Source organism: Mastomys coucha, unplaced genomic scaffold (assembly GCF_008632895.1).
Source record: "Mastomys coucha isolate ucsf_1 unplaced genomic scaffold, UCSF_Mcou_1 pScaffold21, whole genome shotgun sequence".
In the NCBI taxonomy this organism is placed as follows: domain Eukaryota; kingdom Metazoa; phylum Chordata; class Mammalia; order Rodentia; family Muridae; genus Mastomys; species Mastomys coucha.
In genome coordinates this window covers 14672531-14695286 of record NW_022196904.1, presented here as the reverse complement: position 1 = coordinate 14695286, position 22756 = coordinate 14672531, and the positions used below count along the sequence as shown (strand labels likewise).

The following is a 22756-nucleotide window of genomic DNA, read 5'->3' as shown; positions in this document are numbered from 1 at the left end:
CAGGAGTGCCTTTGGGGCCCGCGCTTTACGACACTTGTGCGGCAGCGGCGGCGGTCACTCGGCACTCCTTCGCGACGGTTCGGCCTGGTGCCGCGAGCGGCCGTTGCCAGGGTGGGGGTCGCTTTGCGGCATGGCGATGGCGGAGGGCGAGCGGACTGAGTGTGCTGAGCCCCCCCGGGACGAACCCCCGGCCGAAGGCACTCTGAAGCGTGCAGAGGAACTCAAGACACAGGCCAACGACTACTTCAAAGGTGCGTCCGGCCCGGACGGGGTGAGGGAGGGTGGACAGCGGCCCAGGCCGTGGGGGTGCCAGGCCCCGCGGGGAACCATGGCAACGCGGAGCGGCAGCCCGGGCGCCGGGCAAGGACTACGGAGTAGCCCGGCGCGAGGAGGAGGCCCAGGATGGACGACAGACGGGGGAGAGCTACTGAGAAGTGGAGTACCGAGCAGAAGCCACTCACTGGGGAGACTGAGGCGGGCGCTGCTAAACGATAGGGACAAGCAGGGGGCCGACATGTGAGTGCTACCAAATGTGAGACCTGGACAGAGGTGCTAAATTGTGGTCAGACCTGAAGAGGGCGCTACCAAATAGTGACATGTGTTTAGGGCCGTGATGGCGCTGCCGAGAGGGGAGGCCTGAGGTGAGTGACCAACTGAGGAGAGAAGGCCCAATAGAGAAAGGAATTACGGGGATGGAGGTAGATAATTAAACTGGAAGGCGACTTGGGATGATCCAAAGAAAGGAATAGGGTGTAGAGGTGGAGCAGGAACGAATAGGGTGATCTTGGGTTAAGAGTGCCATGTGGGAGGGCATGTTTCCGTTCATTCATTCTTTCAGTACACTTGTATTAAGTGTCATGTGCCACGGCCTGTGCTTGGCTCTGAGGCTGTAGCAATGAATGAAACGCATGACTGATTTAAGCAGAAGCAATAATGGCTAACTTGTGATGATCACTTTGGGTCAAGGTGACGACATAGGAAATACAGCTTAGAGTCTCCTTTAGATGGTGAGGTCGGGAGTGCCTGGAGAAAGGGTTTCTTTTTCTTTCTTTTTTTTTTTTTTTAAGGAGAATTGGGGAGGAGTTTTTACACGTGAGTCTGACCACTGATTTTGTGTAAAAGCCCTGGGGTGAAGGATGAATGAAAACAGATTGGCTTAGTTGGAGCTTGAGCAAACAGGGGTATGAGAGGAAGACTGATATAAGATAAGGGGCCAGAGCATGCAAAATCTGTGAAATCATTACAAAGGTGAGTTTGGGTTTCCTCAGCTGTCTTGAAAAAGAACATTGAGTAGGTAGATGGGCTAGTCTAGACTGGAGAAAATTTTGGGTGTGTATGGTTGGAGGCGCCCTGGGAATGGATGAAGTCACCCAAAAGTGGGATCTAGAGAGAACCTAGAATGGAGTTTTCATGTTTATAATGGAGAAGGGGCTGCTGAGAAGTGACTGAGACGGAAGAGAAACCAGGAAGGGTGCCACAGGCTAAGAGAACAAGGTTCTTCCAGAAAGAAAGCCCTATTATGCCTGATCACCTAGCCCCGGGCCATCAGAGGTTTTGCTCCCAGATGGACATAGTGATGTTAACAGAACAGTTGAAGATGATAAAGAGGCTGCCAGCCCGGAGGACCCTGGCTGGTGAATGCAAGTGAGGAGTTGGAATCCAACAGGCACAAGTGTCTCGGTTCTGAAGGGGGATGGAGAATTGGGGGCGGGTGGCAAGAGGGAGTAGGTAGGGGTCCCTAGGAATGCTTTTTCAGATATGGTCCAAAAGAGAAACAGACCCAGCTGTAACAGGTCTGGAGGAGGTGGGGGAGAGTGAGGATTTAGAGTCCTAGGGAAAGGTGGGCCCCCAATGGGGATAAGCCCAGACCTGGTGGATGCCTGTCATCCCAGCTCTCTGAAAGCTGGGCCAGGAGGATTGTGAAGACATAGCAAGGAGAGAGGTGAGGCCAGAGTTTAGAGCCTTAGAGGGCCAAGCAGGTTTATAGGTATCATCCTAATGGTGGCATGGAGCTATGGAGGAGTTGTAAGAGAGCTGTCCAGTTACTTTGGGTACAGGTACTGGTTCCCTGCTGTTCAGAGACTGGATTCAAAGGCCAGATTGGAGAGTGAAGACTTGGGGGGGGGGGGAGGTGACGGGTTGGAGCCTTTGACCAGGCTAGTGGGAAGAACTGAGGCTGGCTGCATGGAGACTGGGAGGAGAGCAGGTGGCTAAGGCCCAAAGGTGAGTGGAGCAGGAGTGGAGGTGGTAGAAGGGTTAGGATGCAGCTACAGACAAGGTTACAGCAGGCTGTGGGAGGAGACTTGAGCTGTCAGCTGAGGCCTTGGAGAACTAAAGCTAGTCCAGATTCATGCCTTCTAAAAGACTGGGAGCAGGAAGCTGGGAGGCCAAGATACAGGCTAGGGCAGAATAGGACTCTGCAGGGGAGGGCAGAGCTTAGGGCGGGGTGGAGCTGCTAGTAGGGAGGGAAGTTAATGGGTGTGAGATACTATCAGGACGGTATGCCAGCTTGCAAGGTTTGGAAGCTTGAAGGCTGCCAGGACCGGGTGACCAGGCCCAGCTATATATTGGTTGGAAGGCACGACCATCTTTCATTGGGTCCTGAGAAGACCAATCAGAAACTGGGCTACTGCTGCTGAGGACAAGTGGGAAAAGGAGTTAGCCATCAGGAGGGACCCTTCACCCACACCCCTACCTCCCAGGTCCTGAGATTCAGGATCTCAGGAACCTAGGACTGGGCAGGCAGCCAGAGGGGCCTGGCCTGGAGCTGGCTTGAGGGAGCACCCTTCCAGATCCAGGCCTCCCGCTACTGTGGGCAGGCAGTGGCAAGCACAGAACCCCAGGCTCCAACTATAAGGATACCAATAAAAAGAATAATTGCAGCTAGCTTTCATTGAACCCCTGTGGTGGCCAGATACTCCTGAGGTGAGCCCTGCCTGGGGCACTGGGGGTGGCAGGGAGCAGCCACTTTGGTTTATAGAGGAAGCCAACTCAGAGTGAAACTTCTTGCCCAGGGTCAGAGTGTGTGAGCAGAAGGCGGATATCCCCTTCCTCCCCACGTGCTCAGCTCAGCTCTCCATGTCAGACTCATTTGGTCTCAGTGGGGAGGAAAGGGGGATCTCAGTGACTCAGAAGACCCCCCCCCAGCCCCCAAACATGTGAGCTCAACCCCACTGTACGGGTTCTGGGTACAGAGTCTAGTCCCCAGCTCAGTCAGAGTCCAACGGAAGCAAGCCTCTGCTCTTTCTCCTTCCTGAGGAAGAAGGCTGTGTTCACCCAAGGGTATTGGTGGTCTGAGAGTTGAGGGTGAGGAGTACTGCATCGTGATTCAGGGGTCTCCTTTGTGAGCAGAGATACACAGTTGAACCCCACTGTACCTAGAGGGTGATACTACTGCAGATGAAGGATGGCCCCAGGCTTGAGTGTGACAGCTGTTAGATGCCTTCCTGGTGGAGGCCTCCTATTCTCTGTATTCTTCCCTCCTCCGGGTGTGGGTGAGGCTGAGCCCATCCTGGTTCTCAGGTGCAGACATATGGCCTGAGGGTCTGAGGCTCTAGGGAGAAGCTCTCCACTTGCACGTAAGTGCCTGCTGCACACCCTCGTCCACTTGAAGTCTCACCTCACTAGTTGGAGTACTAACCAGCAGTCTCTGGAGCTCAGCCAGGACTGCAAAGCCCTCAGAGGCACTGACATTCCAGGGAGGGTTCTTCTAAGCTTCTCTGCCTGCTAGTCTTTCTGCCTTAGTGGCTTCTGGGAAGTTCTAGGTCCTGCCATCTTAAGGTTCACAGGCCTGGGAGACCACCAGAGTGGCAGAGCTGGGACTGGGAAGCTGGGAGAGGTCAAATAGGGCTTCCTGAGAGGGGACATTTCTATCTTATGATGGAAGTCCAGGAAGGACTGCTGAGCTGTGCCCCTAGGACCAGCTGTTCCACCTCTGGTCTCAGTGTCTACATTTCCCCTTCCTTCATTCTTCCTTCCTCTATTCTCCCTTGGCCACTTCCTTCCTTCCCCAGTTATGAAGCCTATTACTTCAAGCTCGAATTTCTACCCCAGGGCTTGACTCAGGCCCCTGGGCTGTCTGAGCCCTGAGCACTTGTCACTGTTATCTGGAGTCAGATATCGCTCCTGGAAAGACCAGCAATCCCTGGAGGGCAGGGCTGTGTCCCCATCAAGGCAGGAGCTTGTGTGTGGGTTCAGCAAACAGAACATGAAGGTCACTCCAAGTGCCCTACAGAGCAGGGAAGTGGGGTCAGGAACACCCACCCCCTCCATGCTGAGTGGTAGGAGAAACTCAAGTACAGAGAGAGTCCTCCAAGTATACTCAGCCTAAAGGAAGCGGAGCCAGGCTACTTTCCCAGTATCTCAGCCTGCACTGTGCCAGGTTCCCACCAGGGCACACAGTGGTGGGAGTAAAGGGGTTGGGAATGGAGGCACTGCCATTTCTGCCTGCTCGGAATCCCCACCTGCCACTTGACATGTGACATCAAGCACAGGCTTTCCTTCTCTGAACTTGAGCCCCCATCCCCACCTCCCCAATCTGGAGATAAGATAATGTGGCTTTCTCTCTCAGGTTGCTTGAAGGCACATATGTCCTAGGGTGCTGTGTGGCCCTGGCACATGGTCCTCCAGCCTGGGTGGGTCTTGGAGTCAGTTGGGGCCTTGGTTCTGTGGTTTGTTTAATGAATCCTTGGGAGGAGGGGTCAGACATACCTCTACCAGTACAGACTGGGACTCTGACCTTGAACTAGCCCTCTGGCTTGTATCAGGTGAGTACCAGATGGTACTATGCTGAGGAGACAGGAGGATCCCACAGGTTGATGGAGAGAGAACTCAGGGCCCAGCTATGGCATGGTTCACATAAAGCCTGACCTTCTGCCTTTGGTTGGGAGTTACCCTTGCCTCTCCACACTTAAGAGCCCCAGTGTCTAGGCCTGCTATAGTATTCTGCCCTCCCCAGTTCCTGCCCTCCTACACAGTGAGTGGGTCTTGTCTTGGTCCTCTGAAGCTGCTGTACCTCTTCCTTTAGCCTAAGGAGCTTCCTCCCTCTATCCTCTTGGTCTTCCCACCCCCCCACTGGTCTGCCTTCCTCGAACATCTGCCTGGCTCAAATCACAGCCCTACCACTCCCTGGCACATCCCTCTGATCATGGGGAGTCTTGGGGAACGCCTGAGCCTTGCTGGGCTGGGCTGTAGAATTAATTGAGGTGCTAGAGACTGTGTCCTGAGCCATAAGGCCTGGGCTGTGGTCAGACACCTGGGACAGATTTCCATGCTGACTCCCGGTCTCCCGCTCTGTAAGAAGGATCCCAGCCTAGGGTGGATTCTTGCCTGCAGCATAGAGCTTCATGCCTCTTCTCCTCCTCCACAGCCAAGGACTACGAGAACGCTATCAAGTTCTACAGTCAGGCCATCGAGTTGAACCCCAACAACGCCATCTACTATGGCAACCGCAGCCTGGCCTACCTGCGCACTGAGTGCTATGGCTATGCACTGGGCGATGCTACACGGGCCATCGAGCTTGACAAGAAGTACATCAAAGGCTACTACCGCCGGGCGGCCAGCAACATGGCACTGGGCAAGTTCCGGGCTGCCCTGCGTGACTACGAGACGGTGAGCCGGGCCTTGGGCATGGGCCAGCTCCCGGCACCCTAGCCAGGTTGATGTGGAGGGGTGGCACCAGAGGTGGGGAGAAGCCATTCTGTGTCTCCTCTATACAAGGGCTCATCCAGGTAATGGCCATGAGGCCTCTAGCCATTTCCTGTTCTACATCTTGACCATCATGTGCTCTGTGTCCCTGGGCAAGTCACCTGGCCTCTCTGTGTACCTCTGTATGTTGAAAACTGGCCCAGCCTTAGTGATTGTAGGAGAGTTTCTGCTGTGTGCGTGCTTGGAGCAGCACGGGCACATAGTCTGTGGTCAATACTAGCTTAGCCTTGTGACTGCATTGGCTGTTTTTAGTGAAGGTGCTTAGTAACGATAGCAGTTATTAACAGAGACTGCACGGGCCATTGACAGCTGGAGATTCTGGAGCAGGTGGGAGTCCCACGTCACTGAGAAGGCAAGCAAAATGACTGTAGGTGCAGAGTAGTGCTTCCAAGAATATAGAGCAGGGCAATACATTAGAGGGGCAGCCCCCAGGGACATGCTCCCCTGTGGAGGTGAGAGAAGGGACCCAGAGAACAGTTCCTCATCCCCCACTATCTCCAGGTGATGTGCTGTGGCAACCTTGATGACTAGTAGGGACTACCAGAGTATCCACTTGCCCCCTCACAGAGACTAGCTGGCCGAGTCACACTGGCCACCCAGAGAGGGGATGAGATTGCCCTGGCATACAGGTGAGGAGGCTGAGGCTACAGTTGATACATGTCAGTGCTGGCATTGGATCCAGTGTGGCCCCTGACTGTATCTCTTCTCTAGACAGTCAGCTGTCTGCTCAGGGGACTCTAAGTACAGAATGGACCACTGCTTACTTTGCTGTACGTAGCCCCTTCTGTCATATGCACAGGGCCCCAAGAGAGCTGAGGAGCCATGTCTGCAGCAGGAGAGAGCTGGTCGCTCAGCCTGGCCTAGGATCAAACCAAATGAAGGCTTAGCAAAGGGCGGAAGTGGGAAGGGATGAAGGAACTGACTGACAAAAGGGACAGGGGCAGTAAAGCCTGTTCCCTGCCCTTGTCCCTTGATGGTCTAATATGGAATATGGTGATAAGCAGTGGCTACCTCCTGGGCAGCTGTGGCACTGGTGTAGGGTCTCTGCTACTCTGGGCTGAGAGGAACATCTTTCCTTTGGATGAGGAATAGGGTCCTTTTAAAGCACTCCTGAGGTTGGCGTCTAACTGCATTCTCTCTGAGGCTGGGAGATGACGAATACGCTGCATCTGAGCTAGACTCCAGTCTTTGTGGGTCAATGGTGAATGAGAAAAGTCCAGAACCCTTTGCAGAATCTGCTTGAGGTTGAGCCACACCCAGTACCTAAATTATCAGCTCTGTGAAGCCCTAGCACAAGCCTGGGTTCTCCAAGCCTGGGGCTTATGGCAGCTCCCAGCCCAAGACATCCTCCTGAAAGATGTTGGAGTTCATGGAAGATGTGCTCAGACCCTGGCCTCGGGGTCAGGAACTGTGTGTGGCCTTAAAGCAAATGAGCCCGTGACTCTTCCTCCTATCTGTTTCAGCCTCGGTTTCCTCATATGTATGCACATGGGGGGCTCAACACTGCTATGAGCATTATGCATGTGTCAATGTATCTCCTGTATAGTAAGGAGACACCTCCTTCAAGGTCAGTCTGGGAGGAACCCTGCTCCATAGCCAAACTGTGTGTGACCAGCACTCTATCTTCAGCAGGAGGAAAGACAGCTTATTCTATAAAACACTGTGTGTACCATGTGTGCATGCATGAGCATAGATGCTGTGCACTGCCACTAGCATATTTCTTCCCTTGGGCTAGAGTCAGGTGTACAGCCATAGGCACAGAGTGTTCAGGCACCAGCTTCAAGTTCTGGATGTCTAGGTTAGTGGCCAGCTCAGCTCAGACCTGAGTGTATGTGTGTCTTCAGACACCTCAGGCCTCTCCTGCAAACAAGGGAACACATAGGCCTACCTTGAAGTGTCATTGTGAGGGTTGAGTGAGTAGATGCATTTGGAGAAGGCCTGCCTTTCATTCTGCATCAGCCATGGCCTCCAGATTTCCTCCAAAGCTAGGCCATGGTGAAGTGGGCCTCTGGCCCCTAGTTTATGCTGGTGCCAGAGCATTGCAAAGGCACAGAACCTGGGCATGTCTCTATTTGCTCTCCCACTTGGGACCATGCCTCGGATTCTTAGTCTTCCTTACCATGGGGCCATGTTACACCCCTGCACACACCTACTCCTTGCACGTGGGCCCACTCCTTCCTGGGTCACATCTCAGTTGGGATTACTTGTGGTTTTTCCTATGCATTTGGAACACAAGTCAGCCATGCAAGCCCAGGCAAGACCTGGGAGGGTCATCCTGTACTCTCTACCCTGCCTGAGAGCCCTGTGCGTTTTGTTTGGGTTATGATACATTTTACCTTTGTGTTTCTTAGACATACATTGTGATGTGCCTAATAGGGTGATACAGACAAAACGGGGACAGTCACATTTGGTCTTTAGTTGAGCACTCACATGCTGGCAACCTTCATGCTGTGACAGTCATTTTATCAGCAGGGTCCCCTGCACAGCAGGATCCACTCTGATCCCTGATTTACAGTGAGGAAACTGAAGTTCAGGGGTAAGATAGGTCTCTCTCCTACTGTCTCACAGAAACCCCAGGAGGTAGTGTCTGTTCCCAGAGTCAGGCTCCTAACCATGCCATCTGTGTCACATAAGTTCCTGGCACTGTCCTTGCCCCTGGGCAGGTAGCACTGATGGTGTCCCGCCTGATACATACTGCTGGCACTCATATGTCCTGGTAGATTCACTTACTAGAAAAAGGGTATGTTGTGTAAGGCTGCCACTTACGGGCTACCAGCTGGAAGCCTGGCTTTTCTCTGCTGTGTGATGCACTATCTGGCCCCTTTGGGCCAAATCTATGTTGGTTCTTGCTGGTTTATATCCCTTACACCAGTTCTGATAAATGGGAGCACTTTGTTTGGCACTCACAGCAGGCCTGAATGGTAAAGTGCTCTGATGGTCTGAATTGCTCCCAGGTGGAGGGAATGCAGTTCTTGTTGCCAACAGAGCCATGCAGCTGTTAGTGGAACTGCCTTAGGTCTGCTGCGAGTGTCATGATGGAGGATGTATGCCCTGAACGGCCTCTGCAATCCCAGTGGATCCAAGTTCCCAAACACATGTCCCAGGGCTTATAGTAGTGACTACCAGTGAACCCTGACAGCTGACAATGCTATGTGTTGTAATTTTTTTAATGGTAAGGATGAAACTGGGGGCTATGAAAGCATTTTACAGCTGAGCCACGCCCCCAGCCCCTCACTGGGGGATTCTAAGCAGAGGCTCTACCACTGAGCCACACTCCCATTCTGATCTCTGTGGGGTTTTTTGTTTGTTTTGGTTTGGTTTGATTTTGGTTTTTCGAGACAGGGTTTCTCTGTATAGCTCTGGCTGTCCTGGAACTCACTCTGTAGACTAGGCTGGCCTCGAACTCAGAAATCCTCCTGCCTCTGCCTCCCAAGTGCTGGGATTAAAGGCATGCGCCACCACCGCCCGGCTGATCTCTGTGTTTTTATAAAGCCCCTAATCGTATCAAGGGGACCTAACCTCACAACCTCAATCCTATTTACATCCCAAATATTAAGCATGTGCCACAGAGCTGTACCTTCTGTCTCTAAAGATACCATTTTTTAAAAACATCTCATTTTTGGGCTGGAGAGGTGGCTCAGCGGTTAAGAGTGCTGACTGCCTTTCTGAAGGTCGTGAGTTTAAATCCCAGCAACCACATGATGGCTCACAACCATCCATAATGAAATATGATGCTCTCTTCTGGGATGTCTGAAGACAGCTAAAGTGTACTTACATATAATAAATAAATAAATCTTTAAAAAACATCTCATTTCTTCAAAAGTGCAGTAGATCACGTGTACCCTGCCCAGATCCAGTTTCACCCAATGAAGTGTCTGCATGAACCATATGGATATCATAGAACGCTGCCACAGTTGCAGTCTACATAGAGTTTTTTCTTTTTCTTGTTTTTCTTTTCCTTTTCTTACATGAGTACACTGTAGCTGTCTTCAGACACACCAGAAGAGGGCATTGGATCCCATTACAGATGGTTGTGAGCCACCATGTGGTTGCTGGGATTTGAACTCAGAACCTCTAGAAGAGCAGTCAGTGGTCTTTACTGCTGAGCCATCTCTCTGGCCCCTATTTATTTATTTATTTATTTATTTATTTATTTATTTATTTATTTATTTATTTTGAGAGCCTCACTATGTTACCTAGGCAGGCCTTGAACTCCTAGGCCATTCTCCTGCCAGGGCTTCCAGAATCACTGGAATATTGGACACATCACTGTACCTGGCTTCAGATGCCACTTTTTAAAACATGTCTCTGGGCCAGGTATGGTGCATGCCTTTAATCCCAGAACTCGTGAGGAGTTATAGTCTAGCAAGGCACAGTAAGCCCCAGGCCTGCCTGGGCTTCATTGTGAGGCCCTGACTCAAACAAAAGGGAGCGAAGTGTTTGGTGCTGGCACTAAATTCTGATGCAATGGGCCTCTGAAGAGCCCTGTAGTGAGAAACAAATACCCTTCCCCAGAAGAGGCACTTGATAGGGCCATCTTTCTGTCAGTCAGACCTAGTAGTATTCATCAACACTAGTATAGTAGGCCTTGGAATTGAGAGTGCTGCAGCTGAGTCAAGGGTGGGGCCCAGCAGTAAAATCTCAGACCAACCTTCTATGGGGTGCTAGCACTGATCCCCCTATTTTCTAGGAACCCAGGGGGTCCTGAGTGAGCAGGACACGTGTCCTATAAGGCAAGAACCCAGAACCTGGAGAACTTTTAGCTCTGCCTCTGTCCTGGGGATGAGGAGAGATGCGGGCAGGAGGGAAGCACTGCCGCACATGAGTGTTGGCATCCAGGAATGCACAGAACCCTGGCTTTTGGGTTCATAACTTTACCGCTCTGTCTAGTGGGGATTGTGCTGGCCACCCCATAAAGCTGTACAGAGGATCCAGTGAGTAGGGGTCACCATGGTGGCAGCACCCAGCTCCATCTTTCTCCTTAGTTTGCAGCCTACCTAAAGACACATACATCTCCTAGGAATTGCTTTACCCTTTCTTCCTTTAGGAGGCATTCATTCTCTTCTGAGGACACAGCTCTGTCCCTCACGTTGGGCCTTCCTGGGGAGAGGAGCAGAAAGGACGTTGGATTGAACAATGAAACGTGTGGGCAAAGGCAGCATGACCAAAAGGCCTCAGTTATAGATAGTTGGCATCCTGGGGACCCGTGAGAGGCAGTACCAGGCTACAGAAAAAGATAGGGTGGGGCTTGAGGGCCAGGCCTGGAGCCATGTGGACTTTATCCTGGGAAGTAGAGAGAGCCTAGCCTCCCTGCCTCTCCCTGGGAAGGGCTCCAGGGGCTGCCTAAAGCTGGCAACCCTGGAGCTTGATACCACACCCACACCCCCGTAGAGCTGTCTGGCAGATGGCCCAGCCTAGGCTTGCCTATCCTGCTGCTGGCCAAGCACCTGCAGGGAGTAGCGGTTGTCTTTGCCCAGGCTCTGACTCACTCAGCCAGCTAGCTTTGGGAGTGGGGGAGCATTCTGAGGACCAACCCTAGGACTTTCTTCTCTATCTAATAGCACAGAAGCTGTGGGGAACCCAATCTTAGGGTGGCTGTGTAGGTCAGCAGGTGAGTCAGGAGAGGGGGACAATGCAACACACACGTGTACTTGGAACCCACAACAGACCAAAGTACAGATACCACCAAAGCCCAGCATGGAGAAGCAGTAGGTTTTATTGGGGTTACTTACAGTAGAAGCAGAAATGACTCAGTCAAGTCATATCACCAAAGCCTACTCTAGCCTGGATGACAGCTCCCTAACCTGAGAGCCTGGAATACACTGCACAGCATACAGGCAGGTCAGCGTGTTGGAGAGTGTCCTCCACGTGACTCAGTTGGTCTAAACATCTTCCAAGCACCTCAGCTAGTTTCTGCTTCTTCTAGGTTTGGTCTTGGTCCTCTTTGTAGCTTTGCTACCCCTCACAGTCTTCATTGTTTACTCTGGCAGGGAAAGGCTTATGAATCCAGTCAGTTTCAGGGATTTCCTGAAAGCTATTTTGAATTGTTTACCTCTCTGCTTAAAGACTTTCCCTGTAGGATGGAATGTTTCAATCTCAGAGGAATCAATTAAACATCAGAATATCAGGCAGATTCAGTTACAGTTATGGCAATCAAGCAGAGGCTCAGAGAAGTCTGCTGCCCAGGGTCTCACCCTATAGTCCAGACTAGCCTAGTGTTCACAGTTCTCCTGCTTCCATTTCCCAAGTGCTGAGACTGCAGACATGCACCACCAGGCCCTGCTTTGTCTTCTGAGCTCCTGGGATTCGGGTTTGCAGGAAGCAGGCAGGGCTCTTCTACTGTGGCCCAAAGCCAAGCACTCACAACTGACTATTGGATATTTTAGAAGTAGTCCCAAATTTACTCTTACAGTTCTCGGAGGTGACTCTGTTGCCAGTGTCCCCTCCAAGAGGAGAAACTGGGGCCAGCTGAGATAACCCAGGCTCCCCCATTATCATCACTAGCTAAGCTGGGACTTGAGCTGTGTCTCCTGTCCCCATTACCAGAGGAAACAGGAACATTGGAGCCCCAGCCTCCCAAAAAAGCCCCAGGGAAAGCAAGCCACTGACTGCTGTCATGTATACCAAGTCCTCAGTCTCCTTCCAGCAGGCCCCCACTTACTAGACTGGAGCACTAAGGTGTAAAGAGTCCAGGCTGTTCTAAGACTCTGGCCTCACCCACCAGCTGCACTGGGAACCTGAGACCTGTGTGTTCAGCTGGACACCTGTTTGGTTTTAACAGGGTCAGAGTTGTTTAGTGAGAGCACCTGCTCGGGTTAAAGCCCTGGTCTCTCTCTAAAGCCACCTTGTGGGGCAGCTCTGCTATGCTTGGTGTGGGGATATAAAACTGAGTTCTGGGTGGCCCTGCTAGATGTGGTAGCCCTGGGTGGTCTGACTCAGCCCTGGGCAGTGTCGGCCAGTGAGATCACAGTGCCCCTGGTGGCTCTTCTGGGATAGGTGGCTGTTCCTCCAGAGAGTGACACCTACTCCCTCCCTCTTCCTGGCCAGGTGGTGAAGGTGAAGCCTAATGACAAGGATGCCAAGATGAAGTACCAGGAGTGCAGCAAGATTGTGAAGCAGAAGGCCTTTGAGAGGGCCATTGCAGGCGACGAGCACAGACGCTCTGTCGTGGACTCTCTGGACATTGAAAGCATGAGTAAGTAGGCCTGGCTGTGTACCCTACACGCTCAAGGGCTTGCCTTGCCCTTGCTGGGTAAAGGCAAGGTTTCAGAGTACATCTGAGAATGTAGGTGTCACCTACATACAACTGCTGTCTTCCTTAGCCTTCTCCATCCGTCCTCCTTCTCTATCCTAGTCCTCCCTCTCCATCTAGTCCTCCCCCTCCATCCCAGTCCTCTCCATCCCAGTCCTCTCTATCCCAGTCCTCTCTATCCCAGTCCTCCCCCTCCATCTTAATCATAAGAGTGGGAACCCTTATGACTAAGCTCGGGGTGTCAGGGTTTCTCCTTTGTCACATCCTAACTGGTGCCCTACCCTGGCCCATTTTCTTCTAGTTAGGCTTGGTGCGTAGTACCAAACATGTTGGTTCCATTTCCCCACTATGTCTTATGAGTGAGGCAGCCTTATTATTCACTGTCACCCTTGATTTTGCCTGATGGGGTGTGGACATCACCTGCCTCCATCAGGCCTCGAAGAATTCAGGCCTAAGGTTTATAGTGCCATGCCTAAGACTCCCCTAGGTTCCAGCACTCTGTGACAGTGCTTCACAATTGGAAGGGGAGAAGGGGTGCTGAGATGGGAAGAAGAAACAACAGTGGGGTCATTGTGGCGTCTGTCTCTCTTGACAAGAGCTGTGTCCTCTCTAACCTGTATTCCAGATGACAGGTGGATCCGAGCACACGCCCCTTTAGATTTTCTCAGGTGTGCAAGTCCAGGGTTTCTGTGTATTGGGGCAGGGACATAAAGGATTTCATTCTAGTCTCAGCTGGCCTCAAACTCATGGTGGTCCTCTTGCCTCAGCTTCCCAAGTGCTGGGCTCACAGAGCTGAGTCATGCCCGGTATCTCCCCTCATCTTAGCCAGCCAGTTCTTTGGGTGCTTGTTCCTCTTGTCTGGTGAACTGGCTCTGAGGAGCATGCTTCCCTGCCATGGTCAAATGTTGAGCAATCTCTGGAGGCAGTATCAGTGTTGAGTCTTGTCACAACCCATTTGTAGTCCACTGAGGCCACCAGCATCACCCTGACTCACCAGCTCTTCAGGGAGTTCACCCACAGGACTATCCCATAGCGACCAGCAGTCAAGCTGTCCCTGAGGGGACGGACGTGTCTAGACTTGGCTCTCTGCAGTGCTGCAGCTCCCATGGCCATTCATTTCCTCAGCCTTGGCCTTCTAGCATGTGTACCGGGGGTACCTAGAGACTCCTGATGGCCATTGACCATTCCTGCTTTAGTGAGCTTCTTCAACCTACCTAGGTCTATGCTCCAAGCACACATCCCTTTACCAGGCCGATTTGCATTGCCCTCCTTCCTGACTCTATTTAGGCACAGACAGGGGTCTCAACACCATCCAGTTGGCTATACTGCTTAGCCAAGCTGTTCCCCAGTCAATACCCAGCTTCTTAGAGTCAGCCTTGAAGAGGGGTACCCTTCTCCTGAGGGTTCCTCCCTTCTTTCCCAGGTACCATGTGAGATGCTTAAGAGGATTGTCCCTCAAATGACTTACCTAGACATCATGGAGTCTCAGGCTGTGCCCTTCAGCACAGGGACAGCTTCAGTCAGTCAGTGTTCTACAGCAAAGTAGAAAGAGCAAGAGAAAACCCCCACATTGAATTGCTGTGGCCCAAGCCCCAGTCAAGGCTGTGCCTGGGACTGCTACAGAGAAATGTGCCCAGGCCAGCCCTTCCATCCCTGCCACACATGATGTGGGTTTGGGTGGCTCCAGCAGCATGCTCAGTTCCAGTTTTACATATTCACTTAGCCCTGCCGGGAAGGGGACTCCGCAGCCTAGTGCAATACACTGTTCATCCCTCAATACAGCCAGGTGGAAGGGGTCTGTCCCTCATGTGTGTTCAGATACATCAGCTCCTGTGAACCTATAAGACACCTGTTACCCCTCCAACTTGTAGCCCTGCCAGTTTTCGAAGCCTTTTATTAATTTTATTCCAATGTGTATGGGTATTTTGCTTGTGTGTATATATATCTGTATATCACTTGTGTGCCTGGTGCCCTCAGAGACCAGAGGAGGGTATTGATCCTCTGGGCTTGGACTTACAGGTAGTTTGAGCCACTATGTGGATGCTTAGAATTGAGCCTGGGACCTCTGCAAAAGCAACAAGTGCTCTTAACTGCAGAGCCATATCTCCATTCCAACTCTTATATTGTTTAGACACCACAGTGCATATCAAGGGGTCCTGAGAATTTTTCTATCCCCTCTAGCCCTTTGATCTGCTGCTTGTAGTCTCAGGGATAGGCTGGGGTCAGTGAGCCAAAGGACCTACACTTTATTTCTAAAATCTCAATTCTTGTTATTTTTGTATTATTAGTATGTCTGCTGATCCAAGCAATGTCTGACCAGATTTCTCACCATAACCTCTTATTCCCTCCCCTTCGTTTTCTTTATTCATCTTTTCTGTCTGTAAAGCTCAAGAAGCTCTCAAACTCAAGATCCTCCTGCCTCAGCCTTCCAAGTTTTAGGATTCCATGCATGTACCAGTACCCTTGTGTCTTAATAACCCTAAGTCTGGCTCCCTTCCTGTGGTGAACCCTTCCTTCCTTGTCTGTTGTTCTTGCTCATTTGCTTGATGTTTTTAGTGGCATCTCTCAGACTTATTCTTGTCCCCAACTTAAGCCAACCATGCTCTTCAAGAATTCCTCTCTCTTATGCTTCCTGAAGGTCTCACTTCTGAGCCTGGGCAGTCTTCTAAACTCTGCTGGACACCCTAAGTGCCAGAGTCCAGGGATTGCAGGAGTTGTGGGCTGATCCTAAGATCCAGGAGCACCACAGTACCACGGGAAACTTCATTACACAATTTCTTACCCCATCCCTGGGGACCAGGTCCCCTTCCTGTCCCTCCACGGCTGAAGCCCCTAACTAAACCTCTTATCCATACACCAGCCATTGAAGATGAATACAGCGGGCCCAAGCTTGAGGACGGCAAAGTGACAATCACCTTCATGAAAGACCTCATGCAGTGGTACAAGGATCAGAAGAAACTGCACCGGAAGTGCGCCTACCAGGTAACACATACTCCTGTGCCACACACACCTAGGACCGGGGAATGGGCCTGCCACTGCCAGCCCTCCTAGGACAGATCTGTGTGCTGGGCACCATGCTGAGGGCTACACTGTCCTCATCGAATACCACAGCACTTAGGGTGTCCAGCAGAGTTTAGAAGACTGCCCAGGCTCAGAAGTGAGACCTTCAGGAAGCATAAGAGAGAGGAATTCTTGAAGAGCATGGTTGGCTTAAGTTGGGGACAAAAATAAGAGGACGTGCATGGTCAGGACAGGTCTCAGATAATAGAAGTCATTTCTATGACAGAACTAGCCAGGTCTCAGATAATAGAAGTCATTTCTATGACAGAACTAGCCATACGTGTTGCCTCTCCTGTGAGGAGGTCACAGCCTGCAGTAGTCACTGCCTTCCCCTGGTGCTTAGCCCTAACAGGAGCCACTTTCCATGCCACTAGCCTGGGCAGTCATAACCCCACTGTCCCATGGAGGGGCTGCTTGTCACTCTGTGATGTGATTCCTTCAGGATTTTTTTTTTTTAATTTATTTATTTTATATATGTGAGTACACTGTCACTGTCTTCAGACACACCAGAAGAGGACATCGGATCCCATTACAGATGATTTTGAGCCACCATGTGATTGCTGGGATTTGAACTCAGGACCTCTGGAAGAGCAGTCAGTGCTCTTAACCACTGAGCCATCTCTCCAGCCCTCCAGGATTTTGTACTGTGGCTCTCTGGGTGGATTTGTTGGTTTTCTCTGAGTGTGATGTTGGCTGTTTGATTTGTCCCTATCCTTAGAGCAGCAAGAGTCCTTTGCAGCTTTCTTGCTTGACCAGAGTGGCTGCCCCCTGGGTTTTTATGACATTTCATCTTCTTCCCCAAGTTTTATTTTTTTAAATGGTTAAACCTACAAGGAAGTTGGAAGATGAGCAGTTAACAGCCACATACTTTACACAGGTGTGGGGACTCCATTCCTTGCTTTTCCAGGAACATTTGAGTATCAGTTGTAACCATCATAACATGTATCCTAAAGCAAAGGCATCCCCTTGCAGGGTTGTGGTGCGCTCCCTTGTCTCCCTGATGGGACACTGTTGAGTGCTCACTATTGTAGATAGCCCAGAGGCTGTCCATAAAACCTAAAACACAGATCGACACACTTGACTTTTCTCAAGGTTATGTTCAAAATGAGCAAGTTGTACCAACAGATTTCCTGGTGTTTTCATTTCTCCTGAAGTCCCCAAAATATGTTTAAGGTAATTGAGGTAGTTTTTGGGACAAGGTCTTATTATACATCCCAGGTTGTGTGGAGCATGGTGGCGCATACCTTTGATCCCAGCCCTTGGGAGGCAGAGGCAGATGTAACTCTGAGTTCAAGGCCAGCCTGGTCTACATAGACCAGCCAGAGATACATTGTAAGTGAGACCCTGTCTGAAAAATCAAAACAACAGAACAGTATATATACCTTAGACTGGCCATAACCTGCCAGAATTACAGGTGTGTCCCAACACACCCACTTCAGCAGGTTTTCAGAATGCCAAACTGTAGGACTAAAGGTTCTCCACCCTTCTCTGCACTTAGAAAAGCTCATATTTTAAGGACCTTTATCACCATGGCATTTACATGTGTGCAGGCTAGCTCTTTATATGTATATATCCATCCACTCCTATACACACCTGCAGGTGCCAGGGGAAGGCAGACGACAGGGTCTGACTCAGCTGGAAGCTCACCATTCATGTGGGCTGGCTCCCCACAGGCTTTGGAGAGCTGCCTGTTTCTGCTTCCTCAATGCTGGGACTGCATGAGAATGATGTTGATGATGTTTAGATTATTTGCCTGTGTATATATTTGTACACTGTATGTGTGCAGTGCCTGTGAAGGCCAGAAAAGGGTACTGGGTCCTTTGTGACTGAAGATGTACAGGGTTGTGAATGCTAGAAATCAAACCCTGGTCTTTTGGAAGAGCAGGCAATGCTCTTAACTGCTGAGCCATGTCTTAAGCCCCTAATTGTGATGATTAAATGACACATAGGCCAGATCAGATCACCACTTGAGGGCCACCTCTCTTAACCCTGGGTAGCACCCAGTAGCTCCAGGGCAGCTGAGGCTTTCTGTGGGCCTCTGAAAGGTAGCAGCTTGTACTCCCACCGCAGCCAGTCACACCTACAGTCTGCCCTGTCCTCCAGATCCTAGTACAGGTGAAAGAAGTCCTCTGCAAGCTGAGCACGCTGGTGGAGACGACGCTGAAAGAGGTGCGCCTTGGGCTGTGGGTGCAGGGGTCACGGCAGGGCGAGCACCCTGTGGGTGCAGGGTGGAGGGGTGCATGTGGTCACGGCAGGGCGAGCATCCCTCCCTCCTCTCTGTACCTGACACCCCTTCCACTTGCCTGCCTTCCTCATTGCTGTGTCCCCTACCATTGTGTCGTGCATGGATTTTCTTGGTCTGTTGTGACCTCTCACCCCTCATTCCCCTCTGCCCCCCTCCCCACATCTCTCTCTGGGCCCCTCCCTCTCCGGTGGCCTCTTTTCTTTCAGACAGAGAAGATTACAGTGTGTGGGGACACCCATGGACAGTTCTATGACCTCCTCAACATATTTGAGCTCAACGGTTTACCCTCCGAGACCAACCCCTATGTATCCTCAGCCCTATCCCATGTGGACATGGGGGCCTGCCCTGCCAGGAAAGAACATAGGGACCTCATCTTACTGATACCAAGTCGCCTGTAGGCCCCACCCCGCTTCTCTCTTACCTGCTACAAGGTCCCACACAGGCAGCACTTACCTGCACACCTGTCCACCCAGCCCTTCCACCCAGCAGGCCATCTCTCCTTCATCTGTACCATGGGATAATAGGATCTTCCTCACAGGGTTCTTGGGGAATGGTGAACAGGGTGCTATTTTGCCTCTGGGTTTTTGTTTTGTTTGGGACTTTCCTGCTGGTCTTGAGCTTCTGGCTTCCCATCTCCCTCATGCCGGGATTGTAGACATGGGCCACCACACCCAGTTTATGCAGTGCTGGACATGAAACCCAAGGCTTTGTTGTGTTCAGCATCCTCTCCATTCACTGAGCCACATTCCCAGCCTTTACTCACATGCTTGACATGGATAGTTTCTCTGTAGGGTTCCTAGGTTGTGTACTTTTGGGAGGTAGGACCTGTCCCCTGTAGTTTGAAAACTGCTCTTGGGGAACAGCTGGCTGCCTTTGCTCTGCCATTGGCTTCCCAAGACAGGTGAGGTTGTGTCCTTGGGGCCATCCTGGGGAGCTTCAGTTCAAAGACAGGCCAGGGGTACACCCCCTTTGGAGATACTGACAGGAGCCTTGGAGCTAAGGGGACAGGACTGACTGCCCTCCTGGCCCGTCTTCCACCTCAACCACAGTTTCCTTAACAAGAAAGATATTTAATGGCGACTTTGTGGACCGTGGTTCCTTCTCCGTTGAAGTGATCCTCACCCTCTTTGGCTTTAAGCTCCTGTATCCAGATCATTTTCATCTTCTTCGAGGTGAGGAGGGTTTCACTTTCTCCCCCAGGCTTCTGTCTTCATCTGTAAAGCGTAGAGTAGTATAGCCATGCACTTGGTAAATTCAGCAAGCTTGTGCACAGGGCCACCATGTAAGGTTGAACGAGTGTGCACTGCCCCAGCAGCACCACAAGAGGTGCAGCACTTGCCGTAGGCAGCTCAGTGTGGGCATTCACTGTGCCCTTTGCTGGCAGGTGCCAGACAAAAGGGTCAAGGATGAAAGGTGCCATTTTCTAGTTCACACACAGCAGTGTAAAAAGCCCCCTGTGCCTGTGCCACTAATCCAAGCACAGAGGTCCAGCCGAGTAACAAGCTGGGCACTCATTATCAAGGTTCAGTGCCAGCCTGCTATCATTGAGCAATGCCATCTTGTTCCCAGATCTGTACCTGAGATTACCAGGTAGGTATATAATAAATAAACTGGAGGCTGAGGGCCCTCTCCTGTCCCTCTGTTATGGCCAGGCAACCACGAGACAGACAACATGAACCAGATCTATGGGTTCGAGGGCGAGGTGAAAGCCAAGTACACAGCCCAGATGTATGAGCTCTTCAGTGAGGTGTTCGAGTGGCTTCCGCTGGCACAGTGTATCAATGGCAAAGTGCTGGTGAGGAATCTCGGGGCTTCTCACACCATGCAGGCAATGTGCTGCTGGGGGGGAGGGGGGAGGGGGCTCCTTCCCTCACAGGGGCACGTGCTTCCCCTAGATCATGCATGGAGGCCTGTTCAGTGAAGATGGTGTCACTCTGGATGATATCCGGAAGATTGAGCGGAATCGGCAGCCCCCAGACTCAGGTGAGTGGGCCCAGGCAGAGAGGAGTCTTTGACACACACTTGTTGTTTATTCATTGACTTCCCTCACCCCAGAATGAGGAATTAAGGCACCTGTTAAAGTCCCAGAGACTGTGTCATTGAGGACGTGGATGATGTGGGTGAAGTGAACTCTGGGGTGGTGACATTTGAGCTGACACTAGAGAGTCAGTTGTGTGGCCAATTCAGGGAACAGCAGGGACTGATGGGGTGGGGTGACTAGAGCTGGCTCTCAGAGGTTCCTGCTAGACATAAGGCCTGATGCCACATCCTGAGAGCTTCAGACCTTGGTAGGAACATGGGATTTGCTGTTGGGGCAGTGGAGAGCCACAGAAGGCTTTGGACAAGAGAGCCTACTCTAAATTGGAGTGGTAAAAGTTCTATCCAGCAGCAGGCTTATAATGGATCGATTGAGAGATACAGGAAAACTGGGCCCAGCTTAACACACCCCTGTGAGGCCCCACCACTCTTCCCACCAAGCTGTACTGTCCCACCACTTGTCTGATGAAGCTTGGGAGACGGCAAGTTTCTGACACTCTTCCCTTCTCCCATAGGTCCCATGTGTGACCTGCTGTGGTCAGATCCCCAGCCACAGGTGAGCTGGGTGTCTGGCTGTGGGTTTGGACTGAGATGGGGTGGAGCCAGGCCCTTATTTACCCAGAGTCTCCTGTTCCCTTGCTCCTACCAGAACGGGCGCTCCGTCAGCAAGCGTGGTGTGAGTTGCCAGTTTGGGCCTGATGTCACCAAGGCCTTCCTGGAGGAGAATCAACTGGATTACATCATCCGCAGCCATGAAGTCAAAGCCGAGGGCTATGAGGTGGCCCATGGTGGCCGCTGTGTCACCGTCTTCTCTGCCCCCAACTATTGGTACGTCTACCCCTCCCACTCTTTGCCCAAGCCACAGGGTTTATTCTGTGTGGATTATGAATGTATGGCTTTTGAGACTGGGTCTTAAACTCTAGTCCAGTCTGGTGTCAAACTAACAGCATATTTATTGTCTTGGCCTCCCCAGTAGTGGGATCGCAGTCATGAACCACCATGGCAGGTTTTAGCTTTAACTTTCATGGCGGGAAACTTCCACCGTAGGAAGGACACCTAAGAGTGGATACATGGTAGTATAATGAACACCTGTGGGCCTTCTGCTGCTCCCCAACCCCAGGTGTTAGGTCTTCCCTTGGAACAAGGCCTTTTCATCCAAGTCTGCTCTCTCCTCTCAGTATCTATAGAGGAAGCCAGGGTTCCTGGGTAGGCTGTGACATGATGGTGTCATGTCACTCTGTCCCTGTACTGTACCTCTAGTGCTAGGGTAGTATGAGGTCAGGTCTCCAGGCTCTCTGCTGCCTCTTCCTGCCTCTGCTTCCCCCACCTTTCTGTGGCTTTCCTCCAGCCCTTCAATGTGCTTTCTTTGGCACCACCATCTCTCCATGGCAAGTGTGTCTCCCTCTTCTCTCCCCTTCGCCCCATCCCCTTCCTGTCTCAGACCTCTCTCCCTCCCTCCCTCTGTTTCCCACCTTCTCAAAACCTCCAGCCCCAACCACACAAGCCCCTCTGCTCCTGTCCCTACAGTGACCAGATGGGAAACAAAGCCTCATACATCCACCTCCAGGGCTCCGACCTGCGGCCCCAGTTCCACCAATTCACAGCAGTGGTGAGTGACCTGGGACAGGGCACAGCCGGGGTGGGTGCTGTGTGGGGGCAAGTCCTCTGACTGTCTCTCTCCTGTCCCTGCTGCAGCCTCACCCCAATGTCAAGCCCATGGCATACGCCAACACGCTGCTGCAGCTAGGAATGATGTGAGGCTGTCTACAGCAGTAAACCAGGGCTTGCCCAGCTGGATGGCCCTGCCTTCGGCCTGCTGCCCCGCCCCAGGGCAACGTTGGACCCCCTTTTACTTTGTAAAGTTTGTATTTATTCCCCTTTAGGTTGCAGAGGGGGTGGGGGCAGCGTGGGGCAGCAGACAACCGGCTCCTGGTCAGAGGAAGGAGTTGAGACTGGGGGTAGGGCACAGCCTGGGCATTTGAAGGAAGGCCAGCCTGGGTAGGGGTGGGGCCGAGAGGAGGTCTTGCCCCCTCACCTGCATGGCTCCTTCCCTGGTAAAGCAATAGGACCCTGCCATAGGAAGACCCCAAAAGAGGGTCATCAGGGAGGCCTCCTCCTGGTAGCCTCAGGGTGGGGCAAGGCTGGGGCCCACCCCCCAGCTATTTTATGTTCTGTAATTAAATATGTTAAAATAAAGTCATTATTGTAAGTCAAACCTCATCTCAAACCCACATCGGCATTGTGTCCACCATGTGTGGGCCCCTTCAGGGTTGGTACAGTTTGGTTCTGGATGCATCACAGGGGACAAGAGTGACCACAGAAGTATCATCGATCCCTGAGACCTGTGCAGGCTGCAATCTGACCTCAGACCCCTTCAGAAGCTTCTGCTCTTAGCTGAGCTTTGCAAGAAAACAGCATAGTGGGTGGAGGATGGAGAGCCTTCTAAACCCTCATCT

The 22756-nt window shown here is 51.8% G+C and overlaps 1 protein-coding gene across 1 annotated transcript; it reads left to right on the top strand.

Annotated features, from left to right (window-relative positions):
* The first annotated feature begins 24 nt into the window (after positions 1 to 24).
* Positions 25 to 22517, top strand: Ppp5c (protein phosphatase 5 catalytic subunit). Its single transcript, XM_031385475.1, has 13 exons — positions 25 to 251; positions 5369 to 5610; positions 12754 to 12901; positions 15819 to 15940; positions 18122 to 18187; positions 18470 to 18568; positions 19330 to 19435; positions 19916 to 20058; positions 20159 to 20246; positions 20816 to 20856; positions 20950 to 21128; positions 21828 to 21909; positions 21996 to 22517. The coding sequence occupies exons 1-13, from the start codon at positions 131 to 133 to the stop codon at positions 22056 to 22058; spliced, it is 1500 nt and encodes a 499-aa protein (XP_031241335.1). The 5' UTR covers positions 25 to 130; the 3' UTR covers positions 22059 to 22517.
* The last annotated feature ends 239 nt before the right edge of the window (positions 22518 to 22756 follow it).